General features: G+C 39.6%; 1 protein-coding gene across 1 annotated transcript in view; it reads left to right on the top strand.

Moving 5' to 3' along the window:
• Positions 1 to 6,044, top strand: part of CNTNAP5 (contactin associated protein like 5) — a 218,841-nt gene extending 212,797 nt beyond the window's left edge. Inside the window, exons 23-24 of the mRNA XM_026852489.1 lie at positions 3,630 to 3,701; positions 4,756 to 6,044. Of these exons, the coding sequence (XP_026708290.1) occupies positions 3,630 to 3,701; positions 4,756 to 4,952 (269 nt within the window). The 3' untranslated portion in view covers positions 4,953 to 6,044. The remainder of the gene's footprint in view (positions 1 to 3,629; positions 3,702 to 4,755) is intronic.
• Positions 6,045 to 24,703: the final 18,659 nt, after the last annotated feature.

Below are 24,703 nucleotides of genomic sequence, written 5' to 3'. Positions count from 1 at the left end.
GACTGTACATGTCTGTGTCAATTTTCTAATGTACAGATACAACAGAAAAGCCCTCTAGGAAATCACTCTTTAAATGTGTGAAAAAAGCTTTCTATATTTATAGCTTGAAAACAATTGAAGCTCTTTCCTTCAGAGAGGAATACTTGTCTTCAATGACGTTTCCTGGCAGACAGATATGGAATAAAATTCATTCACTCACAGCTCAGTTATCCATACACATTCTTTCTGATTAGGAAACAAAATGAAAGGTGACTTACAGTGCTTTGATATTTAACAAAAATCTGCAAATCACCTTCTTCTCCTTGCTGAGGCATATGTAGAGGTTTTGGTATTCTGAACTCTGCAGTGGTGGCATAGAGATAATGGACTTTTATTATGCTTTTTTTTTTTTTTTAATATTAAAAAAATGTATATGCCAGAGCAGATTCAGCTCTGTGATGGTGGAGTTTTGAACTGTCTGTCTACTGCAGCTGAAGAGCAGGTGTTCATGCATTTAAAGTAAAAAATGCCAAAGACTCTCATAAATCAGAAACTACAAAGAAAAAATTTACTTCTGAAAGGCAGCTTAAACAGTGCAAGTCCCCGTCTCACAGTGCTAGTTGTGCTGGACCTGGTATTTCTAAACAAAGAGGAATGGGCCAGGGATGTGGTAGGACATCTTAACTGTAGCAACTATGAGATAGTGGAGTTCAGGATCCTGAGAGGAAGGAAAAGAAGCAGAAAGTATGTCTGCAACCCCAGACTTCAGGAGAACAACCTTTGACCTGGTCATGGATGTGCTTGGAAGGATCCCACAGGATACAGCCCTCATGAGAAGAAGAGCTGATTCAAGGATCACCTCTCCAAGATCACGAATGATCCATCACAATGGTCAGGAAACCTAGCAAAGGTGGCAGGAGGTCACCCAAATAGATACAGTCCTGAGAAACTTGCTGTAAGAGACCCTGATTTGAGTAGGGATTTGGACTAGATGATTTCCAGAGGGGTCTTCCAACGTCAGCAATGCTTCCAGCCTCAGTGATTCTCACTGTAGTGTCATCAGTTTTATCTAAAAAGAGGAGGATGTCCTGTTAAGGTCTCATATGAGACATAGTATTGCTTTTCCTTGGCTTCAGAGTTTATTGTGTTCCCACTGGGGATGGTTCTGCTGTCACATGCCATCTGCTCTGCTGTAAAAAACCCTCCTTTCCTTGTATCCTGATTTTATTTCTCAGGCAAAACATAATTCTTCAGGCCTATGTCTGTTGGCCTCCATTCTGAAACTGATCTCCAACATTTGTTCTGGTTTCCTTTCAGTGCTTAAATTCTGGTAACAGTCACTGAAAAATAGTGCAGCTTTTAATAGCATTTAGTGTCAGATTCAACATAATCTTTTAGGCATGAATGATGTCTTATATAATTTTTAAGATAGAAATTCAATTTCATGCTTTTTTCATACATAGTTAATAGTCTTTCATGACTCTATTTGACTAATACCATGCAACAGATACCTGCTGGAGATTTTTCTCTGATACAGGAGGACTCATGTTCAACAGATGTGAATTTTTATTGTAACTGATTTCACTAGCACCATCTGAGGGCTGAGGTAGAATGTATCTCACTAAACGTCCAGTATCTGAAAGTTAAATCATCTTGAGTCTAAAATAATGATTACTCCCCTCCTCTAGTTTGTGGAAGGAAATAGGCAAATCACACTGTCCATATTTGACAGCCGTCTTAGTGTATAAAGTAGGTGATTTTTCTCTGTTTGACAAAATAAAAAGAGCCTAAATTTACTAGTTTTGATTTATATAACTAACTCTGAGATACTGAAAAATAAAGGAGATGAACCTACCCATGATGTACAAAATTATGAGCAACCTTGATCTAACTTTGAAATTGGCCTTACTTTGAGCTTAGGCTCAAAGGCTTGAGGTTAGACTAAATAACCCTCAGATTTTCCTTTCCACCTAACCTTTTCCATGATGCTATCTGTATTATTGTGTAAAACAACAATTTTTATCCCCATTTCAGTCCCACTAGTATGTAGTAAACAAGGTGAAGAATTGCCATGACTATTTGTTCCTCGGCAACATCACTATAGGCACCCAATATCCAAGCAAGGGGCCTCTTTTAAATAGGTCTCAACGAGAGTGCCCAAATCTGTCACTGGCAATCACCATTCATGTTAATAATGGGTGTACTGGAGTTGTTCAGTTGGCCCCAGAAGTCCTTTTTGTGCCTGTAGCTCAGTCAATAAACTGCAGATATGGGGAACCCTGACTTTTCAGTATGGATGTGTTTGATGAGAAATCCTTCCACCCCTAAAACTAGCAGTAGGGTTTGTCTTTTAAAACATGAAAGCCTCTGAGTCTGATGCCGTCTGCACATCTTTCGTGACATAGAGAATAAGGAAAAAGTGCCCCTTTAAGAATCTACACAGCCCAAAGCCACCATCATTCCAAATTGATACCCAAATATGACATTATTTCAAATATGGGATTTCAAATATGAAATTATTTCTTGTTTCAATAAAAAAAATATCTTCTTGGGCAATGAGAGGAAAATGTTGCTGAGTCAGCTACTAAGGTAAGGCTATTGAATTACAATAAACCTTGCAACACGAATTTCTCAGTCAGGCTTCCACCTCTTGCATCGGAAAGATCGGTTTGGCAAAGCAGTGTAATATATAGCAGAGACAGTCATCCGTAACTCCCATGTACATCCTCTGTATGATAGCCTGGAGGCTTCTAAAGGAGAGAAACACAGATAGGAATCTTGTCGAAGGTAAGCTGAAAGGGAAAAAAAAGTGAAGGTGCAGAAAAGATGGATTCAGCTAGCAGTACAAAGTGCAGCATTTTCAGAAACATACAGGACTAAAGTAGGTATAAATTTATGGTATATATGCCATAACTCCACTGACTTCAGGGAGGACTTGACCTCCCAGGTTTGGATCTGAATTTGAAACTGCCAGCATGTAGTCTGTTTGGCCCAGTATTTTGACAGTAGTCATTTTATAGATAGGGTGCAAGAGAGCTCCAACATCAACAAGCCTTTAATATGGGAATTCATTTCTGGCGCCTCTCTGTTTTGATTCCAATTTGACCACTGCATTTCTGCAATGGGGAGAAAAACGCCCCTTCCAAGAAGCTGTCCCAAGCAGAGGCTGTTTCTCTTTATGCGATTGTATGTGGCTTGTATATCTGCATCTACAAATGTAGGTCAGGTCTACATCTGTCTAGCCTCCATTTCCTTTTGCTACTTTCTCATGTTGTTTCTTAGGTATTAAAATAATATATTTTTTTTTTTTAATTCTGAGAAAAGCACCCAGTGGGCTATTTAGTTCAAATGTTTCTCTGGTTCTCCTAGCAATGAACTGAGACACCTCCAGATGTTAGTATGAGGCTTTCTGTTTCCTTTTAAACATACCCTCAACAGACTTTGCTGCTGAAGATGTAGAAGAAAATTGTCCTGCAAGCTCACTTTATTTTTCAGAGCACTTTCTGGTTTGATTCTCCAATCCACCAAATCACATCTTTTGAAAAGAGATCAAAATTCGTGAGGGTAAGAGGATGCTTCTGGCTAAGCCACAGAGAAAATTAATGTAATTGATACAGAAAATAAGTCCTGTTTTGTTTAACCAACTGCAGATCCTTTTGGGAAGACAGATGAAAGAGAGCCTCTCACCAATGCAGTCAGAAGCGATTCAGCTGTGATTGGAGGTAACTTCATTTTTTAAGGTTATAATTGAAAAATAATTCTGTCAAGACAGAAATCTCAGATACTTTAAATCTGGGCCTCAAATTCCACTTAAAGGTTTTTGTAATCTAATGCAGTTCTAGTATTTGCTGTAGTTATTAGCACACACCTGTACCAAGCTATCTGGACAGGCACCCGCATTATGGATGAAGCCAATAGTGGCAGCACGTGATGTTGGTTATTACCCCAGAAAAGGCATTATGAATCATCAAGAACCCGTCTTCTAAAATATAAACAAAGTCTATCTGCCTGCTTGAGCAGGGCATTTGGACAAGATGATCTCCAGAGGCCCCTTGCAACCTCAACCATTCTCTGATCCATGTTATTCTGTGATATAAGATTCTGTGACTCTAAGACCCAGCTAACTAGTAGTTGTTTTACACACTACTCTGATGAGAGCCTTAACACAGTGTTCACATAGCCTGTATTTCTTGAGCTCTCTTTGAAAGCTGGTGGTGTAGTGCAACTCGCTAGGTCATATGGAAACATTTATATATTGGGGAAAATTGTCCTCATAGCTTCATGTATGGTTTTCATTTTCCTTTAACAACCTGGAAGGCAATTCATCTCTGTTTATTTTATAGGATGCCTTGTAGGGAGCTGCCTTTGATAATATCTAGAAGCTATAAACCAAAGTGTACAAGGCTCATGCAAGGTTTCCAGAGATAATACAGAAGAAAATACAGCAGAGCAGGAATTTGAATGAGCATAGAGGTCTATATTTTTAAAACCAAATACACTGACCCAACTTTACTTCCAGTGAAAGCAGAATTTGACTAAAATTAGGTCAATTACATCAATGATTGCTGCTTTAAATCTTACTTAAGGTGACAAAATAGAAATAAAAATACCAGGGAGGGTATGATAGAGGCAGATGACCATGTACAGACTAAGATGAACTTATCTATCATATCCACTAGCTGTTGTGCATTGGTAATGTATTTTTGGGGTAAGTGGGGGGTTTGTTTTGGTTTTGATTATTACTCTGTCTATCCTTCCTTTTTTACCCCTCTTCAGGTGTCATAGCAGTTGTGATATTCATCATCTTTTGCATCATTGCCATCATGAGCAGATTCCTCTATCAGCACAAACAAGCACATCGAAGCAGCCAGACAAAGGAGAAGGAATACCCAGAAAACCTCGAGAGCTCCTTTAAAGCTGACATTGACTTGCAGAACACAGTGAGCGAGTGCAAACGGGAATATTTCATCTGATGGACAATGAAATTTCTTCTTACTCCTTTAGCCTTCCTTCCTTCCTTTTTTTCTTTTTGTAATTTTTCTTTTAAACATTCATTTTTTGCTAACTTCTCTTTCCTTTGGAAAAAACCGCCCTGCACAGGAAACACTGACAACAATCACAGTGCCTCATTCTCTGCACAAGAACCTGGCAGTCACAGTTTACTTCTGCAGCAAAAGAGACCTGTTATCCCACCGTACACAACATAAGATCCACACGCACACCTGGTTTCTGCTGTGGGTTCCTGGATGTTTCAAAGTCCCTACATTTATTTGTGTTTTTCTCTGGAGCCATTTAATTCATCACTTTTACACTAGATCTGGACTATGTAAAGTAGAGGTAAAGTAGCTGAACACGTAGCTCTACAGATACTGGGACAGGATAGAGGGAAATAATGAGACCAAAATGCCTGATTTATTTTACAGGCTCATTTGCAACCATCGTAAAGGACTGGCCAAATTCTCAAATGATATGAATTGATATATATCTGTTGATTTCAATGGTGTTACATGAATTTATACCAGTTGATAAGCTGGTATGAGGTAAGGAAAAATAAAACTGTCCTCATTAAGCTCCTTCCCCCAATCTCCTGTCCTTTTACTGTAACTTTTAGGCTTATCAGTACTTTTCCAACAGTATATGTATCAACAATAAATGTCATTCCCATGCATCTCTTTCATATCCATCTCATAAGGCTGGCTATGTAGACCCAACATACTCTAGCATAACTCTAGCTGAAGCATGGAAAATAGTAGCTTGAATCTACAAGGGTTTTAGGAAGCTGCTAGGACTTAGGTGCACTATATTTGTCTGAAATGTTAGAAATGCAGCATATACCTGTTCATGCCATATGGTGGATTATCGTGCTGAGGTTAAACATTGTTGCCGCTGTGGCAAAGAAAAAGTACATAGACAAGATAAAACAAAAATAGTTTAATCTGAAACATGAGTCACACCTTCTGCCAGTTCTTCTAAAAAGGAAAAATCCAACTACTCGAAAAAGTAACCCAAAACTGCATGAAAGATTGATTGGTATTTCCTATGTGTAGAAATTGGAATATCTTCTCCGAAACTAAATAGAGGTCTGATGTCACGTCTAAAAAGTTTAATATTTAATCAACGCTCTTCACAAGGAAGAGGAAACAAGTTTAAAAATATTCCAAATACTCTACTTCAAATGAATCTTCTCTCCTATTTTTCTAAAATCTTCTGTCCTTTCCTGAATGGGAACAATACTGAAACTTGAATCCTGCCTATTTTACTTGTGCTGCATGGTTTCAGTGTGAGGCTGAAAAAACTTCTATTCAGTCACAGACATCCTAAGGGTAAGAAATGGGGAAGTCCCACCAAGGGAGGTTTTTCACATCCTGCTTGTGTTTGTGTGACATACTGCCTTCACAGGGCTTCTGAAGACCATGTAGAATTTGCTGTCAGAATTGAAGGTTTCTGACAGGAGTTGAATCAATCCAACAGCTAAGGGAAAAAAAAAATCTTATTTATTGCAGTACTCTTGAAAAGGATTAATGCAAGACCATTGATTGTGCAGGTGAATCTCTTTCTTTGCCCCCTACGCCATTCTGCAGTCATCCTGGGGTTTCCACATGGAGATCCTTTTTACACAGATTACAATCAAAAAATCACAGTATGAGGTAATAACCCACAGCAAACTAGAGATGAGATTACACATGCAACAGGTGCTATTAGGCATTGCATCACAAAGGTATGTAGCTGGTTATTTTTTAATGGGAGGAGGGGACAGAAAAAAAGAATAATTGATAGATTGGATGTGGTGATTCTTCACCGTTTCTTTTGGAAGATTTTATGAGACGTAGCGTCCAATGAAGAGAAAGCAATCTTGGAATGGTAACACTCTCACGTGAAGAGGAGTATGTGAGGCCGGCCCCATAACCGGATGTGTTCTTCCTCGACTGTGGTCAACAACAGCCCTTTTGCTTCCTGCTGGCTGTTTGCATGAAACATGATTACTTGAGATTGTTTTTGCATGATGAGATATGTAATGACGGATTCATTACTTGTGTTCCTTTTATGTTACTTTATCTTTTGCGGTGAAATCATGGCAAAGCAATTCTTTTTTCTCCTTCCTTTCTTCCCCCAGATAAAGCTTCTTTGTTTGGCATGGCAGGAGGGGAGAAATAAGTGAGTGCATGGGCTCCTCTGCCCATGTTTGAGTCATCTTAATCTAAAATGACCTCTGTATGAGACATCTCTGAAGTCCTAATGTATTTAATTGGCTTTATGAAAAATGGAATAAGAAGGAGAGGAAGACTCACGGGTGTGTATTTTTCTCTAGCCAAACTAACAGATAAAAATTATCTTTCTGCTTTCCTACATTGTTGTTTCCAGGAATAAGATTACTACAAAGTGCAACAATAAAGCACAAAGCAGCTCCAGCAGTGAAGTAGCTGGAAAAGAGAGACTGAGTAATGAAGCAGAGTCCTCTCATTTCTCAAGTGACTAAATTACTTTTGGCCATCTTAGGACCTGGTTCTGCAAGTTGCTGACCTTTCTCAAGAAGCATCAAGTTCCCATCACCAAATGTCAATATTGGTGTTGCTGCAAGTAAACTTTTCAGATCCAGCTCAGTGGCTATGTCCTGGGCCAGAGAGCAGGTGTAGTGGCATGCTGTGTGCAAGCCTGGCTAGACAATTTAAATGGTTGGTTTGTCCGTTTTTCCTTATCCTCATTTATTATAGCCCAAGCTGGTAAAAACTCCTTTAAAATTTAGCTATGATGGTGTGCATCTGTAAAAAGAAAGAACTGCATACATAAATGCATGCATGAGTATACGGAAACACGTGCATCTATACCTATGGATGTAATGAAATGTGAATATTTATATGTTACAGGGCCAGACAAATGAACATGTTTGTATGGACTTGCCATTTAAAATCCTATTTTCTAAATCAGGCTGTCAGTATTCTTATTAAAAGACACCTAAAAGATGCTATATTAAGTACCCTAATACTTCTTTTTTTCTCCTTTTTTAGTTATAATGCTTTCTTTAGAGAGGGCATAATCTGATTTCCTTTGGTATCAGTTAAAAGAAATATTTTTTTTTTTTAAATAGAAGAAATGCAATTTTGAAAAAATCTACTTAGCCTTAAGAATGCTTTTATTTTCCACAGTTCAAATTAGACCTTTTTTTCCCATCTATTACAAGCAATGTCTATTTTTGTTAAAATTGCTCTTTAAATAGGGGGGTCTTTTCTTTTTTCTTTTACCTATCATTCTAGGTAACATGTAGATAAATGTAGGGGATAGTACTTTTTTATATATAAAATGTCAGGATTTTTTCTAATGGAAAACCTGAGAGTGTCAAAGAATTGTTTGGAGGTGTTGTCTGGGTTTTCCTCCTTCTCCCATGACAAGTTTCATAACAAAGTTAAGTGACTGGTAGAATGATACAGAGTCTCTTTTTTTCTCCTGGTGATATGGTATGTAACCTCTGGAAATTATAATTGCTAGGCAATGATTTTTAGGCTATGACATTTCTAAGACACTTATGTATGGATTTAGGCAATCCAGATTCCTGATTTCCAGACATGATTTGGCCTATAATAATTATGCTTATAAAGATATTTAGTCGTGCAAGGTCTGAGTTGGATGACTAGAAGGACTGTCTGAGAACCCTGATGTCTGGCTACAGAAAACAAATGAAGCCTGTCTGTCAGAAATCCCACTAACTTTCAGTGAGACATAGGCTGCCACCTGAGTGAAGTGTGGGCTTTCAAAGAAATTTAGTGTCCTAAGGATGTGGATCAATGCTTAAGTGACTAAACAAGATGGGCACTTGACTCTAATTTCAGTTAAATTTCTGCTTCTGCCTCACTGTGAAATGTTTTAAAATATTGCAAGACATTTAAATACCTTTGAAAATTGAGTCCCATTTCTCTTCTGGAAATAAAACATTGGTCCTAAGTAAGTAATCTATGTAATTTGCATAATTATTTCATCTGTCCTTATTCACTTACTAGAGACAAGGCAGTTTGAATGTTTTGAGTAAATTTTTAACATGTACACTTTTTTTTTTTTTTCTTTTTCTTGTTCTTGCCATGGCACAGCACTTAGGGTATGTCTGCAGTGAAAACAAAGCCAAACAAATGACGGGCTTTTAACTTACACTGGCTAAACCAGGATTCTCATCTGTGTGAAGGTAGCTGTGAAAACAAGCCATTTAGGTCTGTACTGTTATCAGATTGTGTTCAGTCATGAGAGTCCCCTGACATTTAAGTTAAAACTGACAGCCAAAATGCTAACATGAGATGCTTTCTCTCTGCTTTATTTTAACCTGATCTAGCCAGACTTAACCCATCCTATTTAGCAACTGCTCAATTTTTACAGTGTAAGCCAAACCCTTATTTTAATGAGATGTTTGTCTATATTAGCATTTAGCTGATGACATATTTCATGTTTGGGGTGAGAGGCAATCAATACATCATATAGTTTCACTATGGTGAGGGGATATGAATCTTCTCTTAATGAAGTCAGCTGCCAATTTTGTTGAGCGTAAGATTGAGTCCTAGACCCATGGAAGCACCTGAAGATTGCCTTTATCTGAATCTTTTGGGTTTGTTTCATTTTACATTTGGTTTTACAGGCTATTAGTTTTACAGTTGTTGTCCAGTCCTGTCCTGTGGTCAACAAGGACAGAGCAAATGTCTCTGACATCCCTTAAGATTAAATTAATCACTTCCTAGAGGTGCATCTTTCTCTTCATTGATTGTAGAGACAGGGTAGGCTCCTGGCAACAGGTTAGCTACTTTTAGCAGAATTTGCCCACATACAGAAAATTCACACTAGTCTTGCAGCTCCAGTGGACACATCTGCACAGGTCTTAAAAAGAGACTTGTTTTTTATTGAGATATCAACTCAGATCAAGGAAGGGTGCCTCCTTGCATCTAAAATTACACTAGACATGTCCACTTAGGAAATGCAGGCGTCTACTTATAGCCAAATAAATACATGAACATCGAGTGTCAAAGCACCCATTTGAGTCAGTGGCCATTCGATCAGTAAACTGTGGGGCTTGGGAGAGGATAGTTCTTCCAACCTATTCTAGATCCAAGATCTATTAATTGCCTCATGTGGGAGCTTTGACAGTTTACATGTAGACAGATCTACACAGCTTTCATAATCTAAAGCTAACTCAGACTCCTAAAATGCCTTTCTAGCTCGGTGTGTCTGGTGCCATTTGAGACAAACTAGAGTATCTCTGCAGCTCCAGTAAGGATGCAAGTCTCCTGTCTGTCATGTCTCATATCTGCTAGCCCCCAGCAGATATGTCTGACATCTGTTGACTTTTCAAATTATAGTAAGTGCCCATCCAGAACCCCTAAGTTCTCAATGAAATGAATCCCTTAAAAAAAAAAAAAAATTCCATCTTCAGAACAGAATCAACCTTTCTTTCTGTCAGAGTAAGCCAATCAGTTGAAGTGTGTCCTTCACCTCAGCTTAAGAAGAGTATAACAGGAGGGAGAATTTGAACCTTTTGTGCTCCACCATCTCATGCCATTGTTGTTTGTTGCTGTCACCTACACAAAGCTTACACTCAAGATGACACATTTCAAGTATTGTTCTGCACTGCCAGATTTTCAGACACAAAGGGGTTGGTTTTAGGTTTTTATTATTTTTCAGAAAGCAACATTTTGTAAAAGAGCAAAAGCTGAGACCTTGTGAGACTAAGACAAGTGCTATTTCAGAGCTTTCATGAAGTATTTTAATGCCTACTTATCAAAAAAGTTAAGTGTTACAGTTACATCCCTGCCAAATTAAGGGCCTTCTCCAGAGTCTTGAGGATGGTGTGAGGCCTCTTGGTTGACTACATTTGCACCATGCCTTTTGGGGTTTTGAGGGGTTACTATCACAGCTTCAAGGATTTGTTCCCTTTGGTTCTGCACTTTGCTACACTTCCTTTTCCAATGAAAAGTTCTCCCTATCCCCTTTTGGTGTGAGCGGCCCCCTCTTCTGTGCTCCTTTTGTACATGAAACTTCTAAACACACTCTTCTTTTGGGTCCGAAGTAGCTTTTTTCTTTGTTTGTTTATTCTGAGTCATGCATATAGGAGTTTGGATATTTCTATGTATTCGTACTTATTTTTGTGATCTTTGGCACTAAGTTACTCTGACAAAAACAAAAACTGGGAAAAAAAAAAAAAAAGCACACTTTCTGGTGAACTGTTGTAATTTGTAAGCTCGTTATTTGTCGTTTGTAATGTACTGAGTCTACAAGCCGAGCTAAGGAAGGATTAAGGCAACAGTTTGTGTTGACAGTGGCACTCCATATCTAGTTCACCTCTGTTTTCTTTCTCCTTTTTTCTTTAACATGTGGGGCAATCAAATTCGTTGTAGGAGGCAGAGGAACTTGTGTTACAATTCTAACTAAGATTATGATTTTTCTCCTGGCAGTCACAGTAACCAGAAATCCAAAGATGGTTCTCAAAATGTCAACCAGGTGTTCAGCCACGAGGGAGACTGCACTCCACTGTGGAGAAGTAGTCACCTAGAGATGGCGACCTGTAAGGGGGAATGGGGACATTAACTCTCCAAATTACAGTTGTGATGAGGCAGCACAGGCGGCAAAAGCTCTCAGAAGGGTTATGCTGTTGGAAGCCATGCATGGTAACCATCAGGTGGATACGGGGGTTTCAGATCTTTTCCCATTATTCATTTTTGCTATGGAATAAATTACTAGTTAGCCTCCCAAAACAGAGCCTTAATTGTCCTGATGATCTGTAAAGTATCAGAGATGTGCTTCAAACATGGGAGAGGATTTCACACCTGTGATACTAATCTGAATCTCTTCAGTTAGATCACTGGAGCTCTCCCTGATACCCTGAAGAAGAATTGGAGATAATTTCCCTCAAATAATGGTACCATTTAATGAAATGTTGGGTACAACAGGGTATCCAAAGAATGGTGTTTGCTTAGAGACTCTTCTCTCACCATCCCTCCCTCACTTAGGATGCTTGTGACAGCTTTTTTCTAAACTACTGACTGCTGTTCACATTGCAACACCATTTGCTTCTTGATATGCTTGTCATTACTCTCTTCACGGATTTCAATCCCACAATGCTAAAGAGAGTCCATCTGATACGATTTCTGCATGGGAAATTATTTACTCATTTTTGCATGCCCTTTACAGTTTCTTCTTGCACCATTTAAACAAACCATTTTCTGACGTGTTTTGTCATTGCTGCCAAAGCTGAGCATGTGTATCATTAAGAAATAAAACATTGCTTCGGAGGTAGAGCTTAGATACAGCCAGTCACAGCCTCACATCCCATTCACAACACAGAGGAGCACACAGACGCCCAAGCCCACTCCATGAAATTTCAGATAGATGTTAGGAGAGCAAGCAGGTACATGCTTTTTTAGTCACCCAGCCATAAAAATCTCTACTCTGTGAGTTTTGCAAATGAAATATTTAACATAGACCATTATATGCAGATGATAGAAGCTAAACACTGTAGTTCCTGAACCTGCTTTGAAACCCACTTCATGAAAGAAACAGCCAGCTTCAGACGTGGCTGTAATCCTGTTGAGGTCAATGTAGATATATCACAAATTAATTTAGCTTCAGATTGCCCTAGGCAAGGGCAGTGATGATGTCCTGCAAACTGGGGCTGACACATATGAATTAAAGTCAGGACCTTATATTCGTCATCCCCTACTGCTGTCAGCAAGAGTTGTGTTCACTGCAATTGTCTGTGTCTTCTAGCAGAACTGTGGATAAAACTTGGGATAAGGCGATGAACTTCAGCTCCGCTTAAGCCCAAGACATGATTTAAGTCACCTTCAGCAATTTCTGGAAATGTGTGTAGGGGGGGGGGAAGGGTTGGCTGTGGGTGGTGTGTTTCCAACCAACTTGGGAACCTACCCACTGACGTTGGAAGGATTTTATGGGATTTTAATGGAGTCCACCCCTGGATGGAATGTGGTGAACTGTGTCCTACTTGAAAAATGAAGGCACCCTAAAAATAATAAAAAAAAAAAAAGCCAAAAGGAGCAGCTTCACAGGCTGTGAAAGCTAGCTGAGATGAAATACTTAGAGTAATAAACAACTGGCTCTTTCTACAGATGAGCCCTTCATCATTCATTTTACTTCGTTCTACTCAAATTATATTAAATAATCTCTCAGAACACAGCTCATTTCAGTAGCGAAGCAAAAAAAGAGACTTTTTTTTCTTTTAATGGGCTGTCCAAGGGTAATGCGAGAGTCTCTCAGTTACAGTAAAAAGCAAAATGGAAATTTAGATTATTCCCCTTTCAATATCTGGTTTTCTAAAGAGAATTCCACAGGACGTTGCCTCAGTCCAAGTCAGTTTTGTAGACAATGTAACATGTCCTTATACATTGTTCGGGGATTGAAAAAATTTAGCCTTAGCTTCTTTTGTTTTCTATGGTTACTGTTGTACAGAGGAAAGACTTAAACTGTAAATAATGTATATTTAATAAAAAGAGACTTTTTGTATGATTTTGTGTGGAAGACAAATGCCGCCTCCTGTGTTTTTATTTTATCTTCTAGCTAAGTGAACATTAAATGTGCTGATTATGGGAAAACTAATTTTCAGGCATTTACATGCTAACTTAGATAACAGATCTCACTGGATATTAATAAACGCTGAAGTGCCCACAACCTGGATTTATTGATTTCAGCTATGACTAAAAGTCACTGTCAGAGGACATCTGGTCATCACCCACATCCCTGATGTAACTGATTAATGCTGGTTTGCAGCACCTACCCTGGGTGCATAAGGGCACAGATGCCTAAGGGGTTAAAAGCCTGGAGACATGTTTTAGTTCTGGTTCGAAAACATGCCTAGTCTTAGTGCTGTATCTTTCTACGTACCCATGCACACATACACCTGCACACTCACATATATATTCTCTCCCCAGCCTGCCATGCGTACACAAGTGTGTCCTGCTTCATCCCCTCACGCAACAACCACACTTCTGGCTGTCACAGGGATCACACTCGCACACTGCCTTCACACGCATCCTCAGCATGACAAGCTGGGCCTGGCTCAGTCTCAGTGATTCTGCTTTGGCTTACACTTCCAGTCTCACTGCTTATTTTTTTCCCTCTTCTGTGGAAACATGAGCAGATAAATCTCAGTGTCCTTTGAAAATCGCAGTTGATTGGTACTATCGACCAAGAACCAGTAAACACTGACGTAGAAAATAGAAAATCCTAGTTAAGTACAAAGAGGAGGACACTTTTTCAAGAGTTTCACATGCTTGGATTCAGGCAATCCTCATCCTAAACTTTCAGTGTTTACACATTCTGTGTTCCAATCAGCCTAAGACTTCTATATCAGCAGGCGAGCTGTGGGTCTCATTATGTTAGGAACTGCCCTATGAGATTTATTTTTTCCTCTATTTCTCGATGGACTGCTGCCCAGAAGACAGAATTAACAAATGTTTACAGTCCGGCATTGAGGTGTGCTATCTGGCAGGACAGCTTTGCAATACCTGCCTTGGGGTTCTACAGGCAACAGTGCACAAGTACCCATCTCACAGGGCTAATGCAGGCTGCCACAGGTGTCCCCACACACCCCTCCATGCAGTGTGCAGTGCAGGCACAACAGCTGACCTACCCAACAGCACCCTCCCCGTGTTCCCTTGTTCCTGGTGGGTGCAGGAGGCAGGGGTTAGGTATCACTTGAGCTCGCAGAAACTTCAAGTTACAACAAATCCCACAGCAAGTTACTTTTCTCAGAAAAAAAAAAAAAAAAAGAGCAAGGAAGAGTAACGCCTATATAAATGTCCCAGCCTTTCTTCTTCATAGCTAATATAGTGGGTGCAGTAATGTTGTGAAGGCTTGTAAGGACAGTACTGATTGCTACAATTTTATTTTTAATCCAACCCTTGGAAATTAAGATTGTATGGTTTAGAGTCTGGAAATGTCACTGTGACTTGGTTTCTGTTTTTCTGAGTAGAGAGACATTGTTTTCTTTTTTAACACCTTAGGCAGGTGCTTTAGCCTCCTCCATTATTTTTGTTAAAATTCATTATGCTTTGTCTTCCTGAACGCTCATGTGATGAGTTAAAGACATTATTCAGAAAGTTGCATTAAATAATTGCACTGGTGTAATGGAAATGCATATATCTATTTGGCAGCCTGGCAAAACATCATTAATTGCAGTTTATGGCTATTTAGCAATGTCTGGAAGAGGAGACAAGATATCATGGTGGATTATCATCAAATCTCCCTCTTCCTCAGTACCTGCTGTCCTTCACTCTCAGGCAGAATTAAAAAAAAAAAAAAATCACCAAAATTCACATGAGTAGCAAGTGTTTTATGCTAAAGCTTTATTCCTTCAACAAAAGGCCCACTGGCAAATGTATATAAGCAAATACCATTAAGTGAGCACTGCTGTGAAAGAAATGCAGGAAAGCCCAGCTATAGTTAGCTGTGGTATTTTTTTGCTTTTTCCCCACAGCATGAGTACTAGGCTGCTGCAGTCAGTGCTTATTTTTCTATACCTGTTAGCCTAGCAAGAAATCATAAAAAGCAGCCATACAAGGTCATATTGTTCCTCTAACCCTCCATGCAGGTGATGTCTGTATTTAACTCTTCTTAGCTTGAGACCATGGCTCGCTCTTTCTCAAAGCCTAAGTTAAATAGCCTTTGCCTCAATTTAAGCCCATTACAGCTTGTCCTGTTCCCAAGGGAATGGAAAGAGCCGCTCAATCCTTTCCTGTCATGCAGCAGCCCTTTTCTCTGTTCAACAGCTATCTTATCCCTCCAGCTCCCTACACTGTTCAGCCTTCCTTGTTCTCAGACAAACCAGCCCCATTTCCCTTATGCCTTTTCTGGCATTTTTTTAAACACTATACAATCACAGAAAGTAGCCTAATAAGAACTTAACAGTTAATTTTGCCAGTTGGGGTGTGAGAATTCACTGTAGCATAACTAATCTACAGAAGATTTTATTTTTTTCCTCCCCCCCCGCCCCTCAATTTATTTTCCTCAGCCATACTCCCTGCACCCTTCTCTAACAAAATGTCATCATACCTCTGCAGTGATGGGGCCAAGCCATGCTGCAAAGCCAAAACACTGATGGGGCACCAACAGTATGATTTAGAGTCTATTACAAGCAGCTCACACACAGCAAGAAATCCACTGTGTGATGGATTACAGTGCTTCTGCCTCATGAGGAGGTACAAAGGGGCATCCAGTTGTCCAAAAGACCAGTTCTTAGTTCATTCCCACTTTGCAACGTGTTGGGCAATAGGAACTTAGGAACTGATAGGTCTGGCAGAAGATCCCTAATTTAACCTTTACTTTAGGAGACCTTGTCCAAGTACAAGGTGACTATTGGATCTCTGTCATTGCTAAGCTACAGCAAAAAATATCTTTAATGTGAAAGGGAAGTGGATATTTTGTGTGTTACCAGCTTCACTGTAAAATAATAAGTAATAAACAGGACAAAGCAGGAAACGAACAGGATCTGATGGAGAGAACATGTGGATGATGAATGGGTGAAAGGCAACAAGCTGCTACATAACAAATGAAGGATTCAGCATGAAATAGTTCAGCTTCAATAACCTAAGCTAGCAGACTGCAAGCAAGTTTATATGGTTAAAATGAAGCATTTTTTCCTGAATGAAGGATTGCACACTTTAGCAGAGTATTGGCCTTGGAGTAGGAATATAAGTGATAACAAAAGAAGTGAAACATGCGATGGACTTTTTACTTCCACATGGACAGAAGTGTTATGCAGTGGTTCTAGGAGCTGATGCCTAGAATATCATAGTTCCCCTGATAAGACAACTGCTAGAGGTGGAGTGACATTTTTTTTTTTTTTTTTTTTTTTTTTTTTTTTTTTTTTACTGGCAGCTGAGGAATTTACTATTTCTTTTAAATTTTGGATCCCACCCTAAGTCTTGCTTAAGACCTTCTATTCTTTAAGGTCAACCCTCATCTGAATTTGGTCGGAGAGTGAGAAAACCAGGAACAGTTTCTCTGTCAGTCATAGTAAGACATGATAGATAGCCTCACAGGCAGGACTTCTCTGGTCCCGGGATACATCTGAACCCATATATGTGTACTGTCTTCCACAGGTAGAATATGCCTGAGCTTTATGCAAAAGACTAAGACCCACAATTAGGGCCTGTTTTTAGTTATATACAAACACCTCAAAATTCCCTGTTCACACCTTCCAGGCTGTTCTGTTCATGCAACAGAGAGGAGCTGCCTTGCACAGACATCAGCTTTGTTTCCTACTACTGCTAGTGCCCGGAATGGAAAAGAAACTCAACCCCATATGGTTAAGCAAAAATCTCCTTTCATTAGTTCACCCTGTCCTCCTAAAAGGCTGCAAGCTGATGTGAAGACAGAAATATATCTGCTCCTCACTGGGAGGAGACCATTTAAAAAGTGACAGGGAAAACATGAGCTTGTCTATTCATAAGGGCGGCCAATGGTCCTGGGATCTGAAACCTAGCATATCACTTTGAAATGCACAAGAAACAAAGAGAATCAGACACTTCTCAATATTGTTTTATATATCTATACATACATACACACACATGCATACACACATGTACACTGATAAAATGCATGCACCTACATATACATGTGTATGTATAGATACATACCTATGTGGAGGTGTATACAGCTGTATGTATATATAAACATATATATTTACATGTATAAACCCCCCCTTGGGTGTGGGTTTCCACTTCTCAGCCAGTGAAACGTCCCCTTATCCCTATCTCCATGGAACAACATTCCTTCCTTCACAGCAGGAGGACCTGAGTTTGCTGAGGCAAAAGAAGTGATGCACTGCTTCTTGCCTCTTATCCAATGTGGTATTTAAAAGCTGAAATCCCGCTTGCTGACTGGCATCAAATACCCACAAGGCTTGTGCCTTTGGGACTACAGCTCACTTGTTGAGCTGCTGACTCCACGTACAAAGAGGTAAAAGCAAAGACTGACTTTGGAGGCTGCTTTGGATCTAAGTGGCACCTTGGATTAGTATGGAGGGTGCCTTAAAAAATTGAAAACCACTCTTAATGATGGCAATAATGAGGACAATTAGTGAATGTATTATGATCCACTAAAATAGACAGGAGATAAAACCCCATGAATTGGCCAATATATAAATATCATGATGGTTTTAAAAAAGGCTCTTTTATATTTGCTTCAGCTGCTCTCTTTCTTATGCCTGTCACAACTCTAGCATGGTTGCGGCGCGCTGGTGATGTTACATGTTGATGCAATTAAATAAAGAATAAAAGGCAATAATTAATAACAATATTTCTTTCCATTACGAGAAATTACTGCTTTAAAAAAAAAAACCAAACTGATCACCTTTGAGGGAAGGTTCGAACATTTCAAGGAAAAGAAGCAGCAAATTGCAACTTCATTACAAAACTTTCTATGACTGAATTTTTTTAGTGCTTTGCAAAAATTTTTCATTAAGTGAGCACCTCCATGAGAAAGACTGTGGACATGCTCTTCGAAGGAGAGCAACAGCACCTCTCTGAAACATGTCAAGTAAGATCTGCAAAACAGGTTCCCGCTGCCATTGGAGCTGGCAGGTCTAGCAGCAAGACAGCCCTTTGTAGTTAAGGGAACTGTGTTTGAAAGAGAGCCTGAACTGGAGGAGAGCTGGGCACTCCCGAGCACATGCATGTGCTTGGGGAAGCGCCTACAGAAACTACTTCTCAGATCGAAAATGGGAAACATCCACAGCAACACTACATATACCTACCAGGGAAGTAATTTCTGAATCTGGAGCCATACTCAAAATGGATTTTCTGGGTAAGGATTATGTTTCAGGCCTAGTCTATCAATGTCTTCATGTAAACTAAAAATCAGAGGGGTTTGCTACCCTGGTAGAGCACTAATTAGATTTAAATTTGCATTAGGTTTAACAGCACTTTTGTAAAATGGTAAAATCTTGTTAAAAGACCGGTGGTTGACTAATTATTTTTGAGGCTTTATGCATCTGGGGTCCAAAGCTCCATGATGTTGTCTCATCTATTGACATTTGCTATCTTGTGCCAAAAACCTGTCAATATTTGCTTGTCTCAGACTAGAGCTTCTGTTATCAAATGTCTGTTTGGTCCTTTCTAGAGTTTAGTACATGGAAAAGTCTCTAGAGAAATACTATGAAGATCTAACTTCTGGGCTGCCAAAATACAAATATATAACAAGCTTGCCCTTGACTCAAAACATAAACTATGTTGCATATGCTGTGGAAAGAGACCCAGAATGAGTACTAAAGAGAAATGTTTAGCTGCAAGGATTTGGATCAGAGCAACTTCCAGGAATATTCAGATGACTTTAAATTTAAAGTTCCAATATTGCACCAGTTTAATCTGTTTGGGCGTGACCTGTGAGCAGGAACCACACAAACATATCATTTGCTTCCATGGGCTGTTGCTCAGCACCGCAAAAGAGCCTGATGCTGATTGTGCAAAAACATTACTGTCATTATCAGTGTTACTCTGCAGGTTTAACATTATGCATAATGGGACAAAATTGGCTTTCTTCACAGTTAGAAAATTGCATCAAACATATTTTGAATGTCTATTTCTCATACTCACGTGCCCTCTCTGCTATTTTCTCATGACATGTATCAGAATACCTGACTGAGAGTCCAAACACAAACTTACAGCATTTGTAGGCCCATAAGGATGGGCAAATATGGCCGGGACTAAACAGGACTTATGTCTGTTGAGAAGGTAACAGAGTACCAACGCTTACCAAGAATAAGCCAACAACAGAGTCCTTCTAATGATTAAATATAAGTTGATGCCTTTTTAAGGTTAGACACGGTCCTTCTTCACTTTGCAAGTTAAAAGTGTGAACATGAGGTTGAAATACATCCCAAGTGTTTGACAAGGACGGGATTCAGCTTCAGGTTGAAGCACCTAATTTAGGGGTTCAATTCACTTTCTTAAAATACAGTTCTAGGGCCATTTGCAATACCCAACACAAATATATGGTTGGCAGGCATGACAGAGAACTTCTTATAAGAAACAAGAATAGTAGATACACAAGAAGTAGCGTATCCCAAAATGTCTACAATGGCATCAGATGCCAGTATTTTGGCAACCAGATTTCACCCTTAACTCACTTGTCAATACATAAATGTAGGTATCCTATCTTGCAAGATGAATCCCCCAACACAACGTCAAGCTGCAACAACTGCATCCATGTGTGCATGCAAATACACACACACACACACGCACAGAGCATACACATTACAAATACAACACACTTTTGCACACTTTCAAAACATAATCTCCTGCAGTGTGTAGACTTTTGCTGTCCAAGTGCCCATTTTAATCAAATCTGTACATTTTCACACATAGGCACAAAACCCAGTGAAGTCACAAATCTGCCAGATAACCCTCTGACTTCTCGAACAGCATGAAATCTGGATGAATTTTCCTTTTATATCCTCAGTGGAAAAGGCTGAGAAGGGAGGAAAACTGTCTTGCTGCTAAGCATCTGCACCTTATGGGCAAAAAAACAAATTTCAAAGGGAAACTGCCAGAAGGCAGATTTCTCAGAGGTACAGTGATAAGGGAGCAGTTCAGATTTAAAGAGGCATTGAACTAAAAATAATCAGCATAGTTAAAAAAAATATTGAACAGCTGTTTTTCATAGTTAATGTTCACCATACAGAGGCTGGAGCTATTGACATTCAGGTGAAACAGTGAAGCTGACTGCTTTTCAAAAGACTTGCATCTGGGCTGTCAGGACATACTGACATTTCAGCTCAAAACTGTCTCCTGCCTTCCTTCCCACTCTTCCCTGTCACTACTCATGTGCTTCAGGAACCTTTAAGCCATTCATCAGTACCTGAGTCAAAGTCCCCAGAAAATCAGGAATTTTTCTGATGACTTCAACAGGTCAAAACTATCTTTTCAGTGAGTCAGAGGGGAGCTCTACTTCTCCCATCTCTATTGTTCTAGCAGCTTTCTTATTCTTAGCCAGAATCATCAAACAGTTCAGCTCCTCTCTTTCAGTATCTTCACATTTTTACAGCTTACCCCCATTTGAAGTACTTGAAAACTGCTTTTCTGGATACACTATGTTTGAATTTTTATATTATTTATCTTTGTGTTTATGGGTTTGGATTTTTAATTTTTTTGTATATATAAATAACCTCTACTGCTAAATGGGTGTCTTAACTTTTTCCACCCAGTCAAAACCTCTTTGCACTAGTCTGCACTAAAGACCAAACTATTCAGAACAAACAAATTACACCATAATAAATTCCTTCATAGTTCATTGGAATTATGCTAGTAAGGAATTACCTACTTACCCTTCACCTCATTAGCATCTTTATAGTACAGTTAACAAATGTAATGTGTGGGCCAAATTCACTAGTAACTATTAAGGACTAGATCACCTTGAGAGCTCTACATTTATATCATTATAAACCTGATGAAATTTAATGCTACTCAGAAATGAATCAAGCTCAAAATTTCTACTGATTAAAGCTGAGTTGTGCTTTGTAGCTCTCTGACAAAGTTCTGTCTGAAATAAAATAACATAAAATAATAAATGATTTTCTGCCTCCTGCATTTCTTTATCCCTGGGGACCTGGGAGAAATCTGGTTTGGTTTTTTCTCTTGTTGTTTTTTCTTCCCCTAAGTCCCCAAAGTATTAATTAACTGCATATATTTTTTTTCCACCAAATAATAGAAAGTGATGCAGTTTGTTAACCCAACTAGGGCATTTATTCCAGAACTAGCATCCCTTGTTATTAATACACATCTTCCATGGGATTACAGTTACTATATTACCTTCTAAACCATTACCAGAATATCTCAGCAGGAATTTCCCCAGACAATTTCTTAATTTACACACAGATTTGTTTTTTGAAGGATTATCACTTTTTCAGCTTTTCATAGTCTTCTGGTTTTTGCTGAATGGTAGCCAAGTGTCCTCTGAACACTGAGAACTGTCTTGCATCATACCATGCATGTATTCTCACCCTTATCCTCCAGAGAGATGTCCAATTTTCTCTGCTTACTTCTGCAGTTACTAATTTTTCTTCTTCATCAATTCAATCTGTGCTCAAGGGTCAACTAGACCTAAATAAGATCTCACTCCCTTTCTCTCCCTCACTCCTCTCTCTCCATCACCTCTCTGCAAGGAGAAGGCTATAAATCTTATAAAATATTTTAGGGCTTATTGTGGGAGGTTAATGGATGATTTGATCTCTCTTCAGGATTTAAATTATATGAATGTAGGAAGAGTGGATAGTGTAGCATAACCCTTGAAATCTGTTCCACTAAAACTAACTGAGACAAGCAAAACGTTTAGTACCTCCTCCAACACAAGCTGAAGCCAGTAGGAATATTGCCCCAGTTTCAAGGAGTAAAAACCTAGCTCCTTCACCCCTAAGGGTCTCTATGTGAGCTTGATTCATGGAAAGATTCTTACTGATATAACTGTGTTCGAACCAGTACTCTAAGGCATTATAAAAAGGAAATTCAGACTTCGGTCACCAAGGCTGGCTGCAAGGTTTCACAAATTAGTGTTTCTAAAGCCACCTTACAGGAAAAGGTTTATAGAAAACAAATGTAAATCTGGGTAATAATAAGAATTCTGGATGCCGTTTTAATGGAAAAACTGATTTATTTGCATATAAACAATTTGCAGAAATGTGAAGATTTTCTCAACATTTTCATGAGTTATTCAAAATCTTCTACACAATATGAAATATGCCATATTAATAAGGCTAGAAAGGGGTGCTCAGATATATTATGCAGCAATAGAGTAAAGGTGAAATTGTTTGCAACTATGTGAAAGAAAAACAAAATCCTTCTCAAAACCACTGTGCATTTTCTTCATGATAAGTTGTCAAAAATATTATTCAGGTGCTCATTTGGGATGAAAAGGCCCTTTGCAATGCCAGCCTTTCCAGGGGACACAAATGCATAATTTTGCCCATTACTCTGGCAAAGTGCTAGCAGAATTTCTCTCTCACAATACGGCATGCTGTTTGCCTCCATCTACAGCTCTGAGGTCCCTTGTGGTAGAGTTGCTAGGAAAATGGTAAGTCATATCTATGAAAAATTGCATAAATTCCATATACACACGCCTGGTGGGGTTTTTTTGTTTGTTTGGGGTTTTTTTTGTTTTGGTTTGGTTTTTTTTGTTTTGTTTTTTTCAGTCACAAAATGTCCTGCCTAGCCTTTGTCATATAATGGAATAAATGGCTACCAGACATTTAACTTACTAGACCTCTGTACTGCAGAAATAGCATGAAAAAAAAATCTAAGTAAGTTAACTTAAATGTCTTTCAGTGTTACAGCACTGGTGGCAGGGCTTTGAAGAAAGTGTGGGGACTGGGTCAACAGGGGCAGCAGACTTTTTGCTACCCTTCCTTTAAAACAAGTGACTCAGAGCAGTAAAATAGAGCGCTGCCCCTCCCTGTAGCAGATTCTTCCTCAGCTGCCACCAAAGTGTCACACTGAGATTCCCTGCAGGATATCTGTGATCTCAAATGACAACATGAAGCACATGGAGGAGGTACAGCTGCTCCAGCATTGATTCCACCACCATCAATAGTCCTAATTTAATGCTCTTTTGCTGTCACCACTCTCTAAAGACCATCTTCTGCTCATGTTGCCTTTCCTGTCAGCATTCCTCTGCAGAAGGTGGTGGGGATGACTTGACCAGATGGGAAGGAAACACCACTGCAAGGAGAGGGGGCTTCAGGGGAGGTCTCGTTATGCAGGTGAATCTTCCCCTAAGGTTTCTGAGCCTTAAAGATAAACACTGCCAGTCTGTCAAGAGTCATAAGAGGGTCTCTGTATTGGAAGGTAAATATGAAGAGCCAAATCTTTCCAGGGTGTATTGAAAAACAAAAAAAATATTGTGTCTTTCTCTATGTTGTAAGAAATTACTGTGGTTTTACCTTAAGGTAGTCATGTCCCAGCTGTTATCCTCAACCTCCTGGCGACAGAGACAAACTGTCTCCTGCAGGCGAAGGGCGGTGTCACAGTGCGCGGCACGGGCCGGCGCTGCGGCGGCTCCACGGCTCGGTGCGCAGCTGCCGGGCTGCCCGTCACGTGTCATTTGGGTGTGCCAGCTCAGTTACACAACTTGGCTTTCATCCGCCAGGTGTGTGCCTGACCATTTTGCAAAGCACGGCTGGGCTTCCTCATTCTGATCAGCTCACCTCTTAGTATTCAGAAGAGAAGACATTATCTGTAATCAAAAGCAGTGCCCCTCGTAGGACCGCCGTGTTTTCACCCACCGCAGCTGCGGCAGCTCTGCGCTAGCAAGCACAGCTGTCCCCAGCGGCCAGGAGATTCCCACGAGGCAGGTTGGGAGAGTTACCAACAAAATACCGACACAGCGCACACGAAGAGGGTTTGTTATGCTACAGAACCCAGGAACAGCACTGCGTATTCTCAAGTGCCACCTACTGGTGCTTTAGCTGGGAACTACTTACGCACGTACGAAGCTCCTTTATTTTGACATTTCGCAGGGCGTGTTTTAACAGTTTTATGTGCCTATGAGTTTCAAGAAAATACACAGCCGTGTATAAGGCAGGAAAAGAGAGCTCGTTCTCCACTGCCTGGGGAAAGGCAGCTGCTAGAACTGTCTCCAGGAAAACGTCAGCCAGGTTTTCATTAGGTGACAGCAGAGAACTCAATCACAATATCCAAAGCCACACAAAACCGGACTCAATTAGTTTTTCTGCTTGTGGAACAGCTTGCTT

The sequence above is a fragment of the Athene cunicularia genome, assembly GCF_003259725.1.
Source record: "Athene cunicularia isolate RWA chromosome 7 unlocalized genomic scaffold, athCun1 chr7_part1, whole genome shotgun sequence".
Classification (NCBI taxonomy): Eukaryota; Metazoa; Chordata; class Aves; order Strigiformes; family Strigidae; genus Athene; species Athene cunicularia.
This window is presented reverse-complemented; position numbering and strand designations above follow the sequence as displayed.